General features: G+C 42.1%; 1 protein-coding gene and 1 long non-coding RNA gene across 4 annotated transcripts; one reads left to right on the top strand and one right to left on the bottom strand.

Annotated features, from left to right (window-relative positions):
* The first annotated feature begins 580 nt into the window (after positions 1–580).
* On the top strand, positions 581–16742 carry ptpn6 (protein tyrosine phosphatase non-receptor type 6). Of its 3 annotated transcripts, none has more exons than XM_056445090.1 (16): positions 1458–3655; positions 4034–4056; positions 5453–5575; positions 7240–7434; positions 10026–10209; positions 11049–11162; positions 11441–11563; positions 12412–12508; positions 12620–12699; positions 12825–12971; positions 13308–13439; positions 13526–13680; positions 14694–14761; positions 14882–15033; positions 15336–15400; positions 16487–16742. In XM_056445090.1, the coding sequence occupies exons 2-16, from the start codon at positions 4049–4051 to the stop codon at positions 16581–16583; spliced, it is 1740 nt and encodes a 579-aa protein (XP_056301065.1). In that variant the 5' UTR covers positions 1458–3655; positions 4034–4048; the 3' UTR covers positions 16584–16742. The 3 variants fall into 3 exon arrangements, with proteins under 3 accessions (XP_056301063.1, XP_056301065.1, XP_056301064.1); XM_056445089.1 differs by having other exon boundaries at positions 4031–4056; XM_056445088.1 differs by lacking the exons at positions 1458–3655; positions 4034–4056 and adding an exon at positions 581–606.
* Positions 4076–10002, bottom strand: LOC130213503 (uncharacterized). The gene is made up of 3 exons (XR_008835474.1): positions 9949–10002; positions 5657–5707; positions 4076–4900 (listed from the first exon to the last, which is right to left on the bottom strand). It is a non-coding gene; the product is annotated as an uncharacterized LOC130213503 (long non-coding RNA).
* Positions 16743–17285: the final 543 nt, after the last annotated feature.

The raw sequence follows: 17285 nt of genomic DNA, 5'->3' as shown, positions 1-17285 counted from the left end.
TTGGTTTGTTTACATTAAAGTATTTGTTGCTTAGTTTGTCAACATATTTATTTTGCTGCCGATACCAAGTGTAACTGTTCAAATGAAACTAATGAGGAGCGTAAAGAGCAAGGCCTACTTTGCATGGAGGCAAATGTTGGTTTGCAGGAGACGCGGAAAAGCGGGAGAGCATTTGCACATAGAAGGTTGTGGGAGGAGGAGGAGAGGAAGAAGGGGACAGGAAGCGGCACTTTTTCCTGCTGTAGATAGTTGGATCATTTAGAGTAAATTGCAGGGCGGGAGCTTCGGCTGGTAATGACGCCTGAGATGTGATCACGAGAGAGTTGGAGGCTGAACGTAGACGAAGAAATCGGGGAGAGCAGACCGAGTCTGACCGCTCGGAGGGAGAGACGTACGTCATAGACGAGAGACGTACGTCATAGGAGGGAGACGTACGTTATAGACGAGAGACGTACGTCATAGGAGGGAGACGTACGTTATAGACGAGAGACGTACGTCATAGGAGGGAGACGTACGTCATAGTCGACAGCCCAGAGGAGACGTGGATCCAAGCATTCGCTTCCTGGTGCAGACGAGCCCAGACTGCTAACCTGAGATGTCTTGTCGGTGAGTATCTTTTAGTGTTTTTGCTAATGTAAAATCTTCCTGTGTCTTTCAACTCTTGTTTCATGTCTTTAATATGTTTTACTCTTTATTTGACACGTGCTGCTTTAGTACTCCAATATATAATATTTCCAAAGTGGGTGATATGACCAACATGCTCTATCAAAGTATATATTGTATTGCTGTACATCACAATATATTACATTTTATAATACTCAAATCTAATAATGCCAAAAGAACAGTCTTCTGCATCGACTTTCACCGTTGCCCACATGGATTAACACACCAAGAATTATTATATATTATTATATTATCGGGATAGCTGCCATGGTGCCAAGACTTCTGGTTGACAAATCCTAAAATATTTGGGAGATGTGCAACCCAGATGCAAGAAAATAGGAAAAAATTACTGACACAATTTCCTAGAGTCCAAGTAATATTGACATAACACAACACATCTAATTTCCTATATGTATATATGTATATGTCTATATATAGATATATAGGAAATTATATACAATTGTACATAAAATGGGAAATCCTCACATTCAAGAAGGAGGAAACATTGAAAACGAGGATTAATTAACTCATTGTTTCAACAGCGTTAATACTATTTTAATATTTCCGAGGCTTAGACGGATAGGAAATTCTGACGCATGTGACATATTTGTCTCTTTGTTGACACTGAGGCTGTGAGCTATCTGCCACATTGCTGCATTCATCCTACAGCCGGAGAAGCGACGCTTCGTTGTGTCAGAAGCCGAACCGGCATCAACAGATAAACATGCAAATCAATCAAAATTATTCAACCCCCATTGCACATTAGGTTTATTGGCAAAACATACAATTTCTCAGCTGTTTGCAATAAACAAATTACACAAGAATTGTTTAAGTAGTTTAATGAAACTAATATTACAAGGGTTTTATACAAATTCAACACACAATGCTACTTTTAATGACTTTAATGAATTTACTGCAGTCTCAAAATTATTCAACTCCTTCATGACGAGCATCTTCAGCACTTAGTCGAGCACCCTGTTGCTGTCATGACCTGCTGCAAACGTGATGCAGAGCCAGACACCAGCTGCTGACAGCGTTCCTGAGGAATCTGAGCCCATTGCTCATGGGCAATGGCCTCCAGTTCAGTCATATTCTTGGGTGTGCGTTTTGAAACCGCCTTCTTCAAATCCCACCAGAGATTTCCGATGTGGCTCAAGTCAGGCGACTGTGACGGCCACTCTAGAATCTTCCATTTCTTCTTCTGAAACCGAGCCTTGGTGGACTTTGAGGTATGCCGGGGATCATTGACCTGTTGGAAGGTCCGATGACGCCCAAGCTTCGGCTTCATCACAGACGGCATGACGTTTTTTCCTAAGATTCCCTGATGCTTGACTGACTCCATGGTGCCCTCCACACGCTGCAGGTCTCCAGTGCCAGAGGCAGCAGAGCAGCCCCAGAGCGTCACTGAGCCGCCGCATGCTTCACTGGAGGCAGGTCGTGTTCTTTTCAGCCTCCGCTTCATTCTTCTTCCTCCAGACATACCGCTGATCCACAGGCCGCAAAAGTTCCACTTTTGTCTCATCGCTCCACAGAACAGAATTCCAAAACCTTGGTGGCTTATTGATTTGGTTTTCAGCATATTGCAGCCGACTTTTCTTGTGCTTCTGGGTCGGTAGCGGTGTGCGTCTTGGAGTCCGGGCTTGGAACCCTTCGGTGTTCAGTGTGCGCCTGACTGTGCAAACTGACACCTCAGTGCCTGCTGCCACCGAGTCTCGCTGCAGGTGTTTTGCAGTCACTCGAGGAGTTTCGACCACTTCCTCCTCAGGAATCTGGTGGCAGCCGCTGACGGCTTCCTCTTTCTGCCACGTCCAGGTCGTGTAGCCACTGTTCCTTCAACTTTGAACTCGCAGACTATGCTTCCAACTGTATCTCGAGGGACATGCGGTGCTTTTGCTATCTTTTTGTATCCTGTTCCTTGTTTGTGCAAGGCAATGATCTCTTCTCTGAAGTACTGAAGATGCTTGTCATGAAGTGGTTGAATAATTTTGAGACTGCAGTAAATTCATTAAAGGTTAGGTTCTTCCACTTATTCATAGGTTTGTGCGTGTTGCTCAAACCCAGTTGTGTTGTGCGTGTTGTTTGTTCTATTTCTACTCCTTTCAAACCTATTGTAGGTCAAAGTGATTTGCAAGTTAAATGTTTGTTCCACATGTTGTAAACTGTTAGTTTGTGTGTTTGTGGCATTTGGTAAACGAGCCTCCCTTATGGTGCAGTTTGTGTTAATAATATGGAAACTAGTGCATCTTGCAGGCCTCCATGCATTTGAGATACCAAATAAAAACACCTGGCTGAAGGTGATCTGCTCCAAGCCACTCGGGTGCAAATGGTTTACTAGCTGAACGCAGCACACACACACACACACACACACACACACACACACACGCACGCATAGTGGGGATGGGGGAAGGTTGAACTACAAATAAGGAAGTGTTCTGCCAGGATGACCTTTGTCAGTGACACACACACACACACCTGGATGTAAAAGCAAGTGGACGACAGTGGGAGCAGACAGGTGCGGAGAGAAGACACTTTGCAAATGTGGGACTGAAAGACGACGTGTGGGCTCGTCCACGAGAGGCTCCTCGAACCTGATACCATTTGTGGATCGTTTATTCCTAAAGGTGGAATTACTCTCATGATTCACCTGTGAATGGAGCACTTTGTTTCACCCTCCGTGTCTTCGAGATCTGCACAAAAAAACTAAACGATGGAGGGCAAGTGTTCAGAGTCCAAACCGACTTTGTTATTTATAACGAGTTTTTGTTGTGACTGTCTACATTAACAACAATACACGCCTCTATCTGTCGGAGGACTTTGAGCCCGTCAGCTGTTTTAGTTCCTGTCTTGCTTTCACTATTTTGTGAAAGGAGATGTAAAAAGGAAGGAAGGGGAGAGCGAGAGAGAGAACGACCTAAAGAGGAGGAGAGAGAGAGACGTATACAGTCCAGACGTCTCGGCGAGTGTCACTTGTTTTCATAGGAAGCCGAGAAGAGTAAGTGATCACCTACTTTCCTTTGGGGACGGAGAGGGGTTGGGGAGGAAGAGGAATCAGCGGAGGGAAGGAGAGGAGGAGGAGGAGGAGGAGGAAGAGAGTGCTGGTAGTTTGAGGGTTGTTTTGTGACTGTGGTGTGAGAGAGAGAGAGGGGGGGGGGGATTTGACAGGTGTCCTATATTGTAGAGTCTGTGTTTACAAGAGTAAAAGCATGAGCATGAAAGTGTTCTTCTGGTTAGTGAAGTGATGAAGATTTGAGGAACTGGGTGTTTCCTTAACGAGTGAGAGATAATCCGACATTTAAAAAAATGTGCTTACGCTTGTGAGTCTGCACAAGTGACTCTCACCTCTCGCTCTCCTTCTCTTTGGTCCCAGAAGGAGTGAGAAGACGACATGGTTCGGTGAGTCAAGCCCCGGCTGAACGACGCAGCGCTCCGGTTGTGTTCTCTGTGTTTTGTGCAAGCCGTGACGACAACTTCTCTGTTTCCATTCCTCCTCCTCGTCCTGCTCTGTTCCTCTCTCATGTGATTTGTGCTGCGTGTTGTTCGGCGTCTGTTTGTGCCACGACAACGTGTCACAAAGGACGTTTTAGTCCGGTGGTTGAGTGAGAAATCCTTCTCACTCTGTTCTTTACAACGGTGCCTTTAACAGGAGATGATGGGTCTTCTTCTTCTTGCTGTATAAAAGTGTATATGTTCCTTTATAACGCAGACACAATCTGATTGTGCCTTCTACATTTTTAAAAGTTGTATTCTGCAACATTACAATATATAATGTATGTTTTAACCCTGAACATGTAAGGAAAACTTAATATTAACAACTAAATAAAAGCAGGAAGGCGATTGAAATGAGAATTCAACGTGTTGGTGACTCCTTCGAATGTCATGTCAGACTTTAAGAAACAGGTCTTTAGTTTTATTTACTGTTAGCTCAAAAGCTGTTTGTCAAATTAGACTAAATAGACTTTTTACACCGTCAAACAGCGCCAGGAAATGATGAAATGATCTGAGCTGTTGTAATTATGTTGCATTGAGTGACTCTCGTCCCCAGTGTTGTTGACAGGCTTTGTTTGTGTTGTCGTTGTGTCGAGTCACATTATGTTATGCAGTTTTGTATTCAGACAATTCTGAATTGAGCCAATGGTAAAGAGGTTGATTTACGGTGTTAATCTATTGGTTAATACACTTCTTTTGTTTTTAAAAGTGAATTAGAACGTGTTTCTTCCTGTAGTCAGAGCAGCGTTTTCTACAGAATGAGAAGGAAAGAATACAGTTATAATAATAATGAAAGATAAATACGATAAAAACGTGAGTGGGAATGAAACAGTTTGAATATCAGTAATGTTACCCATTAATACATTCATTATTTATTCTAAAGCATATAAAGAGGTTAACAGACACCAAGGAAATATTTACATCTACAAGACTTTAACCGGCAAATAATGTGTAATATTATAAGAATGCTACATTCTTTGTTAATTGACTGGAAGAATTACAGGTTAATGAATCCTTAACTAGACGACACTGTGCTGAGATCACTGGAGAGTTATTAATAAATAACCTACAATTAAAGAAAAAAGCCAGAATGTGTTTGTAGATTCATTTAGTATTTTCTCTCTAAAATATCTTTGTGCTCATCGCCTTCCAATAATGAACTTTGTGAAAAATAAAACTGTGTGTGTGTACGTGGATGTTTGTGCTAATAAAGCCGTTTATCATGTTTATCAGATACCAGCCTCATACGTGTGAGTATACGTGCAGTTCTATCCATACTGAGTATATTTTGACTTTGGTGCAGGTGGTTCCACCGAGACATCACAGGCCTGCAGGCCGAGGACCGGCTGAAGACTCGAGGCATTCATGGAAGCTTTCTGGCTCGACCCAGCAAGAAAAACGTGGGAGATTTCTCTCTCTCCGTCAGGTAATAACGTCGGCAACAACACCCTCATCTCTCTCCGACATTTCTATCTCCCCAGCGGGGAAAAAACCTTACTTTCCTTACCTTTAAAAATGTGCCTTAAGCTCCACCATGTGGTTCCTTCACATCGCAAACCTTAAAGAACATAAACAACAATACATTGTTATTAAGGAACCGGATTAGTAGCTGCAGCACATTTATAATTCCCTTTTGGACACTGGACTCTGACCTTTACTGCTTTTTAATTGACCTACTAAATTAATATGCCGTCTTTAAACTTCCCTGTTAATTCAAAAACTGTTGCACAATTATTACATGCTATGGACATGTGAATATTATACTCTGCAGAATGTTTCCCTGTACTTTTTGGGTTCAATGAAATCAAACCTTGCATTGATATGTGTCAGATACATATTGAAATACTAATATGATTCCAAAGTTAGTGTCCGTTACCAAAACTAACACCGTATCAAATCAATTGAACCGCATATAGTGAAACGTGATAAGCAACATGACATGGGACACACAGCGAGTCACTCCTAATCAACTTGCTCTTTTGATTTGACTGATGACATGTTTCCATGTCTGTTCATGACGTAAATATGTTTAACATCTGGTTATACACTGACCACAGTGCTGCAGTGTGTAGATCTAAGAGATGCGTGTTTATATTGGTACATATACTGAATCTGATGCAGTTCTGTTAACCCTTGTGTTGCCTTAGGGTCATTTTGACCCGAATCAATATTACACCCTCCCCCCGCCTATGGGTCATTTTGACCCGATTCAATGTTTCACCCTCCTGTTACCTTTATATTTACTAACATATTTTACCCTTTGGGTTCAATTTGACGGCAGCAATTAAAACCTCCAGAAAATTATTAGAATTAATATTGTTTTCCAAGTTTAAGTGTGAGGCACTTTATGTTTGTTTGTTGACTACCGAAAGAACACCGACATTAAACATTGAATGGGGTCAAATTAATCCTAAAGCGGGGGGAGGGTGTAATATTGATTCGGGTCAAAATGACCCTAAGGCAACACAAGGGTTAAACTGAGTAACTCAAGACTTTCCCACAGAGCTATTTTACACAGTAATATGTGATAGTTGCTCTTCCTGTGTTAATATTTCTGTTACGGACATTAAGGAAGGTTGCAACGTAGCTGTTGATTGGTTAACTCTCAATCCTTGGGGATTAATAAAGTATATATCATATCAGATCATCAAGTTATCGATCACAGTTCAGCAGTCGGTAAATTATGTATTTTGAATTTCATATTTACTGAACATTGACCACATCAGTGAATATGCACCGACAAACACTTCAGGGCTTTTCTGTTTTGGAGAAGACGAACGCGTCAGCTTCAAACTGCATGAATGTGATGTGGATTGCGAATTAGGAACATGTGCAACTCCTGAAAGTTAAAATGTGTGTCATAGACTGACAGATGTACTATGAACAGAACAGACTGCATATAGTACATCAACTTTAGTAAAATGTGTCATCAGATTTGAGGCCGAGCACCAAATCTCTGCATTTCTTGTAGTTTTGATTGTTGTTGAATAAATATGATTGTGCAGTTTTAACCTTCACACTTAAACGCTCCTGAGAGAGAAGTGTTTAAGAAGTTTTTTGTCGGCCAGTTTGACTGTTTTATCTCCTCAGGGTGGGCGAGCTGGTGACCCACATCCGGATCCAGAACACAGGAGACTACTACGACCTGTATGGCGGGGAGAAGTTTGCCACCCTGTCCGAGCTGGTGGAGTACTACACGGCGGAGAACGGCATCCTGTACGACCGGGACGGCACCGCCATCGAGCTCAAGTACCCACTCAACTGCTCCGACCCCACCACCGAGAGGTCTGTGCATGCCGAGCTTTTGCATTTTGATTTGTTTGCATCTTTATCACAAGTCAGTGAAAATAACATGAAGATAAAAAGAGCATCAACCCAACATCTGCTGCAGCTGTTGGATCCTGATCGACATGATCACAGGTGGAAACACGGAGGAACTTTACTCAAGTTCCTTTTTATTGCACAATTGTCCATTTTGTCCAACTTTATACTGAAACTGATGCATTCCTCTCAAAAGAAACTGTGTCAGTCAAGTCTTTTTTAACTGAATATTACATCATTTAATTTAGCTTATTTGGGTGGAGGGGGTTAATAAAAACTATAACGCAACACAAGATCATTTACAGAGAACAGAACAAACGGTTAAAGTTAGACCAACTAATAAACAGAAAAAACGAAGGATCATTTCAATAAATAGAACGTGTCGTAAAATATTCTTAGTATTATATTATATTGAAAAATGTCATTCGTGATTATTTGTCCTCGCAATCAATAATTCAAAGGCTTTGTTTGACTTATCATCAAATAAGCCTTTAAAGGCAATCAATTAAATTCAAATCACTTCTATTAAATTAAATTAACTTTCTTTACTCTACTTCTATTTCATGATTTGATATAACTGTATCAGAGAGACCAGGTCATGCGACCCCGGGGATTATTTCAGTTTTTTATTTCAATGCATTTTCTGAATCCGTCATCTGTCGTTGCTGGTTGCTTTGCAAATGAAGATTTCACATTCAACATTAGATAAACTAGTAAATAATGTTCATTTGTTGGGAAGACTTTAGTTTCTATATTATGTTAAAGTTTAATCTTTTTCACTATAAATCATTATGTGATTAATCAAATAGTCTGGAAGCATTACAATTCCCAGAACAGAATAGACACTTTGCTTTTAACTCAGCCTTTGCATAGAGTTACTGACATAAATGACTCTTCGCAGTAGTTTAGATGAAGACTGTGATTATACCTTAAAGTATGATTTTGAATACAGGGCGTGTACTTGCACCAATGCATATTGCTGCTGTAGTATTGCTCCTAAATAACTTTTATTTTGACAAATAATAGCTGACAGTACTGTATATATATATATATATATATATATATATATATATATAGTTCCTTTGAGGTATTCTCTTTGTCTGTCTGTGTTTGCATGCAGAGCCGACCCCAACAAAGAATCTGCCATAAACAAGACACGACTATCATTCTGTTTACTGTTCATCAAATGCACGGGAAAAAAAAACCTTTGAGTTTTTATCCTAATTTGCTCACGTTAAACATTTGACTGCAGCCGTTGCTGCTGCAGGTTTCCCTCCAGCTGGAAACATTGTGCAACTGTTATCTTCTTAAAGTAGGTTAAAATTAACTCGTATAAACATATACAGTTGCACTCCTTTTATTAGTCGAGGAGGGCACTCCTTTCTATGGTGTGTGAGTGTGTGTGTGACTTTGTACTTCACCCTAGTTGGAGGCTCTGCCCCCCCCCCTCGTCCTTCTCTTTCTGTCAGTTGTCTAACTTCCCTTTTGTTGCTGCGGTTGGAAACTTTAGGTTTTGACACCGTTTTGAAAGCAGTGGCCAGACCCTACGTGTGTTCCTCTATTGCACACACACTCCATCATACTCTTGCTCACTCGCCGTCTTCCTTATCTCAGCCCATCTCTCTCTCCCTCTCATCTCCCAGCGTGATTGCACCTCAGGAACTCTCGTGTCATGTATCGATCGGTGGCGGCTGATCTCGTCTCAGAAAAGAGGATAAATATGATCAGGCCATTATGTTATTGGCATTAATCACAATTATAGGTGGAACAAACCTGGCAGGGCATGTTTGTATGTTAGACCTCCATCAACTATTCCCCTGGAGAGGCTGTTCTTTAGCTTCATGCAACGTGCTCTTATTAAAAACCAGAGTCTAATTTAAGTTTATGTAAATCTATCCACTGTAATTTGACGAGTCAGTCAAAGAACTGAATCAATAAAAACATGTGCATAAGGCTATAAAGGGAGCAGACACACGGTGTGTGCATGGGATATCTGTGGTTGTTACATAGAGGCTATAAATACTTTGTTCTCTTCAGCCATGAAATCTGTCATCTGAAATTTTCCGACCGCAAAGCAGGAAGTTTAGAAGAAGAAATCGAGAACAGTGCCTAAAATAAAGAATTAAGCCACAACCCAACACAGCCGAGTGCACCTTCACTAATTCACACACGCTGCACACAAACACACACACACACACACAGATAGGGTGGTGGACATAAATATAACCTGCCTGCTAGAACAACATCTGTACAAGCTGTTTTTACTTTTTAACAATACACCTGACTGTGTCCTGTGTACCGCATGAGTGTCTGACAACCGCTCCACCTTGAATAGACGTACACATGTCAGTCACTAACGGGGCTCCGCTCACACAAGACGGTGAATACAGCAGGAGGAGGTGTGTTGTTGAGTTGCTGCGGACATCATGTCAGGCGTCAAGACATTTTCTCAAGAAAAGTAATTCACAGTCAACTAACTTTTTGCAGAGCGGTGAACCGTCGCCTCAAACATGCAGCTCGCAGTCTGGATATTCAGTGCCTTTTTTTCCTCTCAGGTGGTACCACGGTCACCTGTCTGGGCCGAATGCAGAGAAGCTGCTGGGAGCTCGAGACGAGTCGGGGACCTTCCTGGTCCGAGAGTCGCTGTCCAAACCCGGAGACTTCGTCCTGTCGGTTCTGACGGAGGAGAAGAGCAAAACTGGAGGAAAGAGGGTCTCCCACATCAAGATAATGTGCCAGGTGGGCATTTGTCTTTGTGTGTGTGTGTGTGTGTGTGTGTGTGTGTGTGTGTGTGTGTGTGTGGATTCTCTGAAACTGACATCATGTAGAATGTGTTCTGGTTTTCCCACGGTTGTGCAATGCTCTTTGAAATATGTTTAAAGTCTCATTTCCTCCGGCTTAGGCAATAAAGGACTGTTGCTCATATTTAAACTCTGCAATTGTTCATAAATGTCCGGCACAGGTTCACTTAAGATGTTCCCCAACAGTTATCCTCACAAGGAAACAGAGTTATGTCTCAGTAAAAAGCATACGTGAAACCAACGCTTGTATCCGGGCGTTAGTACAGCCGGTGGAAACAGTTGCTTGTGATATTCACGCTGTAGCAACAGGTCACACCGCAGTCCTCAAACTCATTTTCATAGATTGTGTCTTTCCGTCATCACCACGTTTGCATTTTATTTTTAGAGGTGGTGTCCGCCTCTTACAGAAAACACTGTCCAGGCCTCATTTAAATGGAGGCCTTGTTTTTATGCACCAATGAGGTGCAGAAGAGTAATGTGAGATCAGTGGAGGGTCACAACGGCCTTTTCATTCGCACGTGGCAGATTAGTTACCTGAGCCGACGACCTGCTGGCCAGTGAAGAGGCTGCACCAGTATACCTGTGTTTACACAAGATACATTCATGTTAGTTACTCCATTAATGTGTTGGAAAGCAGTCAACCATGTTGATTAGAGGACATGCACAACGTCTTGTGTTAACACAACTACTTGTTCAGCATCTTCTCCTCTGCTCTTCTACATCCTCTGTGTTGTCATCCAGGCTGATGCGCCGTGTGTTGTTGTGCGTTGTGTGCAGGTCGACCGGTACACAGTGGGGTCGGAGCTGTTCGACACGCTGACGGAGCTGGTGGAGCACTACAAACGCAAAGGCATCGAGGAGATCTCTGGGAACTGGGTGCATCTCAAACAGGTGAACCCAAGATGACAGAGGTCAAATCATTTGCAACATGTCTGATTTATCTTTGTGTTGGACGAGTTGAAAGTGAGTGAGCTGTGCAAAACAGAAACAGGCGTTAATTAATTTAAAAGATGAGACGAGCAGCCCACAGAAAGGAAATATTACTCACAGCTCGGTCTTAATGTGGCCTTAACGACTGAGGTCGTGTGTTGGGTTCAATTTACTCCTATTTTGTTCCATCTCTATAATAAGATTCCTTCTCTCTCTCCATCTCCATCTCTCCCCTGCAGCCTTATTACTCCACCAGAGTGAATGCAGCAGACATCGACAGCCGAGTGAAGCAGCTGGATCAGACCACACAGCAGCTGGAGGAGGGAGAGAAGAGCAAGGCAGGCTTCTGGGAGGAGTTTGACGTAAGACCTGACCCGGCCTCGCTCATGTTCCTCGGGACGGTTTCTGATCGGGACGCGTTTGTGAGAAAACCTCAGGGTCGTCCTGAAGTGGGAAGAAGTCAACGATACTTCAGTTGTCTTATTACAAATTGGTCGCCAAGACTTCTTTCCTGTGTGACAGAACTAGAGGAGTTCTACCACCATCCTGTGGTCCCGGTGCAATATTACATGATATTGCATCGACCATATTCTTTTTACTTAAAACACTCACTACACACACAAAAACACTTTTGAGTGTAATTAAATGCAAAAGCTACTTCAGAAAGTTAATAAATAAACATGTGGTGGCTTGGATGCAACTGATGAATATTTCCATTACTGGCTTATGTGGTGATTAGTTTCTCAATTGTTTGGTCCATTAAATGTCAGACAATTGGAAAAATGGTAATTGCAATGTCCCACAGGACAAGGGGACGTCTTTAAATTGATAAATGTTTCCTACAATTGTCCACAACCCATACATATTAAATTAATGATGTAAAATGTATAAGAGAAAGAAGAAAACAAACCTCTCATAATCTGGAAGTTGGAACTTGGGAACATTTAGCATTTTTTCAGAAAACCAAATCCTAAATGATTAATCTATTAATGTGCTATGGATCACCTTTAGTGGGGACTCAGCTCCAGTTTCATGACAAAATCATAGTTTGATTGACTTATATTCATGAAATGGTCTAGAAAATTAAATGACTTTCAGCTAAAGCGGTACACTGTCATAACTAATGTATAACACTCACTGTTTAATATTAGTATGTAGTAGTAATGTGGGCCACAGGAAGTATCACAGAGTCTTCTGTCTCTCCCAAAAGGCTCTTCAAAAGTTTGAGGCCAAGATGAAAAAGAGCAGAGAGGAGGGTCAGAGGCCGGAGAATAAGAGCAAAAACAGATACAAGAACATTCTTCCCTGTGAGTTTTTAATCCTCTCCGTATCTTCTTTTTAAAATTAACCAAAGCTAACAAAACATGAACACATGTTCTTGTCTCCCTCCGTTTCTTCACCCCGTCCACTTGTTCAAGTCAATGACACCCGGGTCAGACTGCAGGACACGGATCCGGGTGTCGTGGGTTCAGATTACATCAACGCCAACTTCGTGAGAGTGAGTCTCCGCCGCCTCCGGCATCGTCGATGACGAACACCGACGCCGTCTGATGTCGTCCTCTTTTGGGTTTTTCAGGAGGATGTTGGTCGAGCGGCGCTCACTGGTTCATTTTGTGTTTGTAGAACAACCTGTGGGAGTCCGGCGATCAGAAGGTTTACATCGCCACCCAGGGGTGCCTCGCAACAACTGTCAATGATTTCTGGCAGATGGTATGGCAGGAGAACACGAGGGTGATCGTCATGACAACAAGAGAGGTCGAGAAAGGGCGGGTCAGTTTCAAAACACGAAGCGTGAAAGCAGCTTTGGGCTTTTTTTCTAAATGTTTTATTTATTTATTTTTTATCACTGAAAGCATGAAAAATAAATTGACTTTGGTGAATTTAGTGAACATATAGTATGAATATATAGAAAGTACCTCAGTTATGAACAAAATTATTTACTTTTAAGTGCGAAAGGTTCAAATACAAAGGTCGAATGAACATAAAAAATATGCAAAATTATTCTAAATAATTCTAAAGACAAACATAAACAAAAACAAAGAAAACGCAAAGTTTTCTTGCAGACAAAAATGTAATTTCATTGATTTATTGTTTATTTTTGTGCAGAATAAATGTGTGCCTTACTGGCCCGACCTTCAGACCTCCAAGGACGTGGGTCGGTACGTGGTGACCTGTAAGTCAGAGAAGGAAGCTGCTGATTACAAAGTCAGAGTTCTGGAGATCGCTGCTGTCGACAAGGTACCCTCGGACCTCACCGCTGTATATGTGCTGGCATAAAACATGTAATTTTATTTCATAATCCCATCGTTTTGTCTCGTTCCCAGCCAGATAATCCTCGCACCATCTGGCACTACCAGTACATGAGCTGGCCGGACCATGGCGTCCCTCAGGAGCCGGGGGGTGTCCTGAGCTTCCTCAGTCAGGTGAACTCCAAACAGGCCGACTATCCTGACGCTGGACCCATGATCATCCACTGCAGGTACCTGGAGGGCCAAACGCCTCACGACGCTTATTGTTCAATTCAATTCAGTTCAGTATATTTTATTCAGCCCAACATCACAAATTACACATTTGCCTCAGAGGGCTTTACAATCTGTACACATACGATATCCCTGACCTTTGACCTCACATCGGATTAGGAAAAACTCCCAAGAAATATTTTAAAAAACTTCAAATATCCGAGGCAACGACGGGTCCCACTTGTCGGGGAGATCGTGAATCCTCAAACTTTAAGATGAAGATGAGATATATACTTTATTAATCCACAAGGGGAAATTAGTTCTCTGCATTTAACCCATCCTTAGTTATTAAGGAGCAGTGGGCTGCAGTGATGCGCCCGGGAAGCAACTGGGGGTTCAGTGCCTTGCTCAAGGACACTTCGACTTGCAACTAATGGGGAGAGCGGGGATCGAACCGACAACCTTGGGGTTGCAGGATGACCCCCTTACCCCACTGAGCTACAGCCGCCCCAAATGTGGAAGACGTGTCTGCTCTGGTGTAATGTTGTGAAAAACAACACAGCGCTAAGTTCTCCATAAATTGGGTCATAACACTTCAAGGTTTACGATTTTAAATGATTACATATAAAGATTAGTAGTAGCTGAACCAAAGGTTTTGAGTCCTTAAGGAATGTGTAGTGTGAGGGACACTGAGGCCGCTTGTACTATTTTAAAACGTGTTGTTGAAGGATTATATGCCCCTTGTGTAAGTATTTATGCAAGCATGTTCACAAAGCTGCACAGCAGCAATAAGATGTCCCATTATTTCATTTGACCAAAACGTCCGACATATGACCCTCTTGAATCCTATCAGGCTCAGCAAATACCAACATATTGGACTTCTAAACGAAGGTGGTGAACATGTTACACGTTGCACCTGCTGAACATCAACACGTTAGCATGGCGGCAGAGCGTTGGAGAGGTCATGATGTCCCCGTCTTGATTGATTGATGGAAAGATACTTTAACTTTGTTTCTTCTTTGAATTCTTGCAGTGCTGGAATCGGTCGAACAGGCACCATCGTGGTGATCGACATGATCATTGAGACCATTGATACAATAGGTGACTTTTTTTTCTGTTGATTGAAATCATTTCTCAACAACAACAACTTTTAAAATACACCGTTTATTTTCCTTTTCTATACTGCCTCCATCCAATTGTTTCATACCTCACACACTGCAGGTCTGGACTGTGATCTTGACATCCCGAAATACATCCAGATGGTGCGAGAGCAGCGCTCTGGGATGGTGCAGACGGAAGCCCAGTACAAGTTCATCTACCTGTCTGTGTCTGAGTACATACAGACCACCAAGGCCAAAGACTGCGCCTCCATGGTGAGCAACAGGGCAGGAGGGCGTTACGGAGAGGATACAGGAAGTAGTCTTATCTTGTGGGTGACGTATAGGAAACAGGAGAGCATATGTATGCCAAGAGGCCTTTGCACTTTTGGCTGCTGATTTGAAGTCCAGAGCCGGCTGGTCTATGTCAGCAGGATGATACGTTATCAGAGTGGCTTGTGAAAGATGAACGTTGACCCAGAGAAACTATCGACGGCAACCAAAAACAGTTGCATGCCTTCTATCTCCGTGTTTGAGTAATCCTCAAGTCATATCGGAAATGTCTCTCTCTTCCCCAGGAAACCGAGATGGAGTATGGAAATCTGCAACTTAAACACCAACCAGCGAGCAGGAAGGTCTCAAAGTGAGCGAGCGAGTGTGTGTCTGTGAATAAGAGAGAGAACAAAGTGTGTGTGCATTGGATGTCTGTGACACAGTTACTTCGCGCCTCTAAACCTCACAACAACATTCCTTTAAAAACACGGTCTTCAGCCTTGAGCCGTAGTCGTGTTTAGAGAAGACGTTGTGGCTGGAGGGACGAGGCATTGTCGTCGCAGCTCAAATCCTCACGGCCATTGTTTTTTATCTCAGGGACTGCATTGCACAGATTTGAAATATTATTTTCTTTCTAAAAACAAAATCAGTGTTTGTTGTCTAGCTTTAATCTCTGGAATATAAAGAACTGAAGACAAAAAACAGAGTTTGGAAATTAATCTTTGTTTAAAAGCTGATTAATGTATAAACTGTGGAGCCTTTTCCACAGTGTCCCATAGTACCAGTACATACCCGTGTTATGCACAGCCGTGGTACGTCAGTCCACCACGTTGCTGCAGACTGAAACGTCTCAACAACTATTGGATGGATGGCTATGAAAGCTCTGTGATCCCCTGAATGTTTAACCATCGCGTTATTAGAGTTTTAGTCTGACTTCAAGTTCCAAAAAAAGCTGGTTCCTACAATTCCATCGTGCAACTTGACACGTATGCAATTTGTCATTTTTTACTCAATAAATCCCCCTCCAGAGCAACAGAAAAGATTATCCAACTGGTTTAACTCCTCGTGACAAGTAAACTGAACCTCATGTGTAAAAAGGGTGGAGCCTCCCTTTAGAGAACAACAACAGAATAAACACGATATGAGTGTGTGTGTGACCTCACAGGCCGGACGCCACAATGAACTGAGTTCGAATTAACCAATTAGGGAAGAAGCAAAACAGCACACAACACTGAACAGTAGAGCCCAGCGCAGCGTAAACTTTGAACCACTTGGAGCTAAATAAATAATAATAATGCATTTTATTTATCTCAGAGTTGCTGCCAGCTCTGAGGTATTGATGGTTGGTTAGTTTGTTTTAAGAGTTCTAGTTTATTAATCTCAGTTCATTAACCCCTCAAGCATCTTTGGTTCACTTCTAACAAAGCCGTGTACATTTTTTTCCCACTATTTCCAGGAACAAGGAGGACGTTTACGAGAATCTGTCAAAAGAAAAAAAAGATGTGAAGAAGCCAAAGTCTGACAAGAAAAGTGGCTCCGTAAAGAAAAGATAGAATAAAGTTGTTTTGTCAAAGTACTTCATGCTGTTATATTTATGCAGGCCCTCTTTTGTTAAAGAATTTGTATTTTAGTGGAGACCAAATTAAATGTGTGAGTTAGTGGACATCCGGTGTGTTTGAAGCATCTGTTGAGAATAAAGTGTGTGAACACTTTGTTGTGTAATTGTCTTTCTTTAAATGCCATTAATCTGAACTCACACACATTATGTGTGGGTGCTTCAGTATTTAAAAGCAGTTGGGTTTTAGCAGCAGATGTAAAGACTTCATCACTTTAGGTTAATTAAATTATTATTCTTTTGTCCTCGAGCTAAATTTGTTTTATATTTAGATGCAATTGAGAGGAACATAAGTGCATCACAAGCAGGATATATGTTTATAATTTGTTGTTTAGGGAAGCAAAGTGTTTTAGCTCTACTTCAGACAATTACCCAAATGTTACTTTGCATTTTTACATCAAATTTGTAGTCAGTTTATTTTCCCTCTTAGACCCATAATAAATAAATCATCGAACCTTCCTCTCTCTATTTCCTGAGCTGTACCACTGCTTTTCAGCTGGACATTTGGACCTTTATCAAATGGCAACCAACCCAAAGTGCATCCTCACCCCACCCACCACATGTGTGAGGGATCCGAAGCACCGCCTCTGACTTGATCCCCCTGAGTACAGAGATGGATGAAACCCCTCCCCTCTGAGTC

This window comes from Pseudoliparis swirei, chromosome 22 (assembly GCF_029220125.1).
Source record: "Pseudoliparis swirei isolate HS2019 ecotype Mariana Trench chromosome 22, NWPU_hadal_v1, whole genome shotgun sequence".
Lineage (NCBI taxonomy): Eukaryota > Metazoa > Chordata > Actinopteri > Perciformes > Liparidae > Pseudoliparis > Pseudoliparis swirei.
This window is presented reverse-complemented; position numbering and strand designations above follow the sequence as displayed.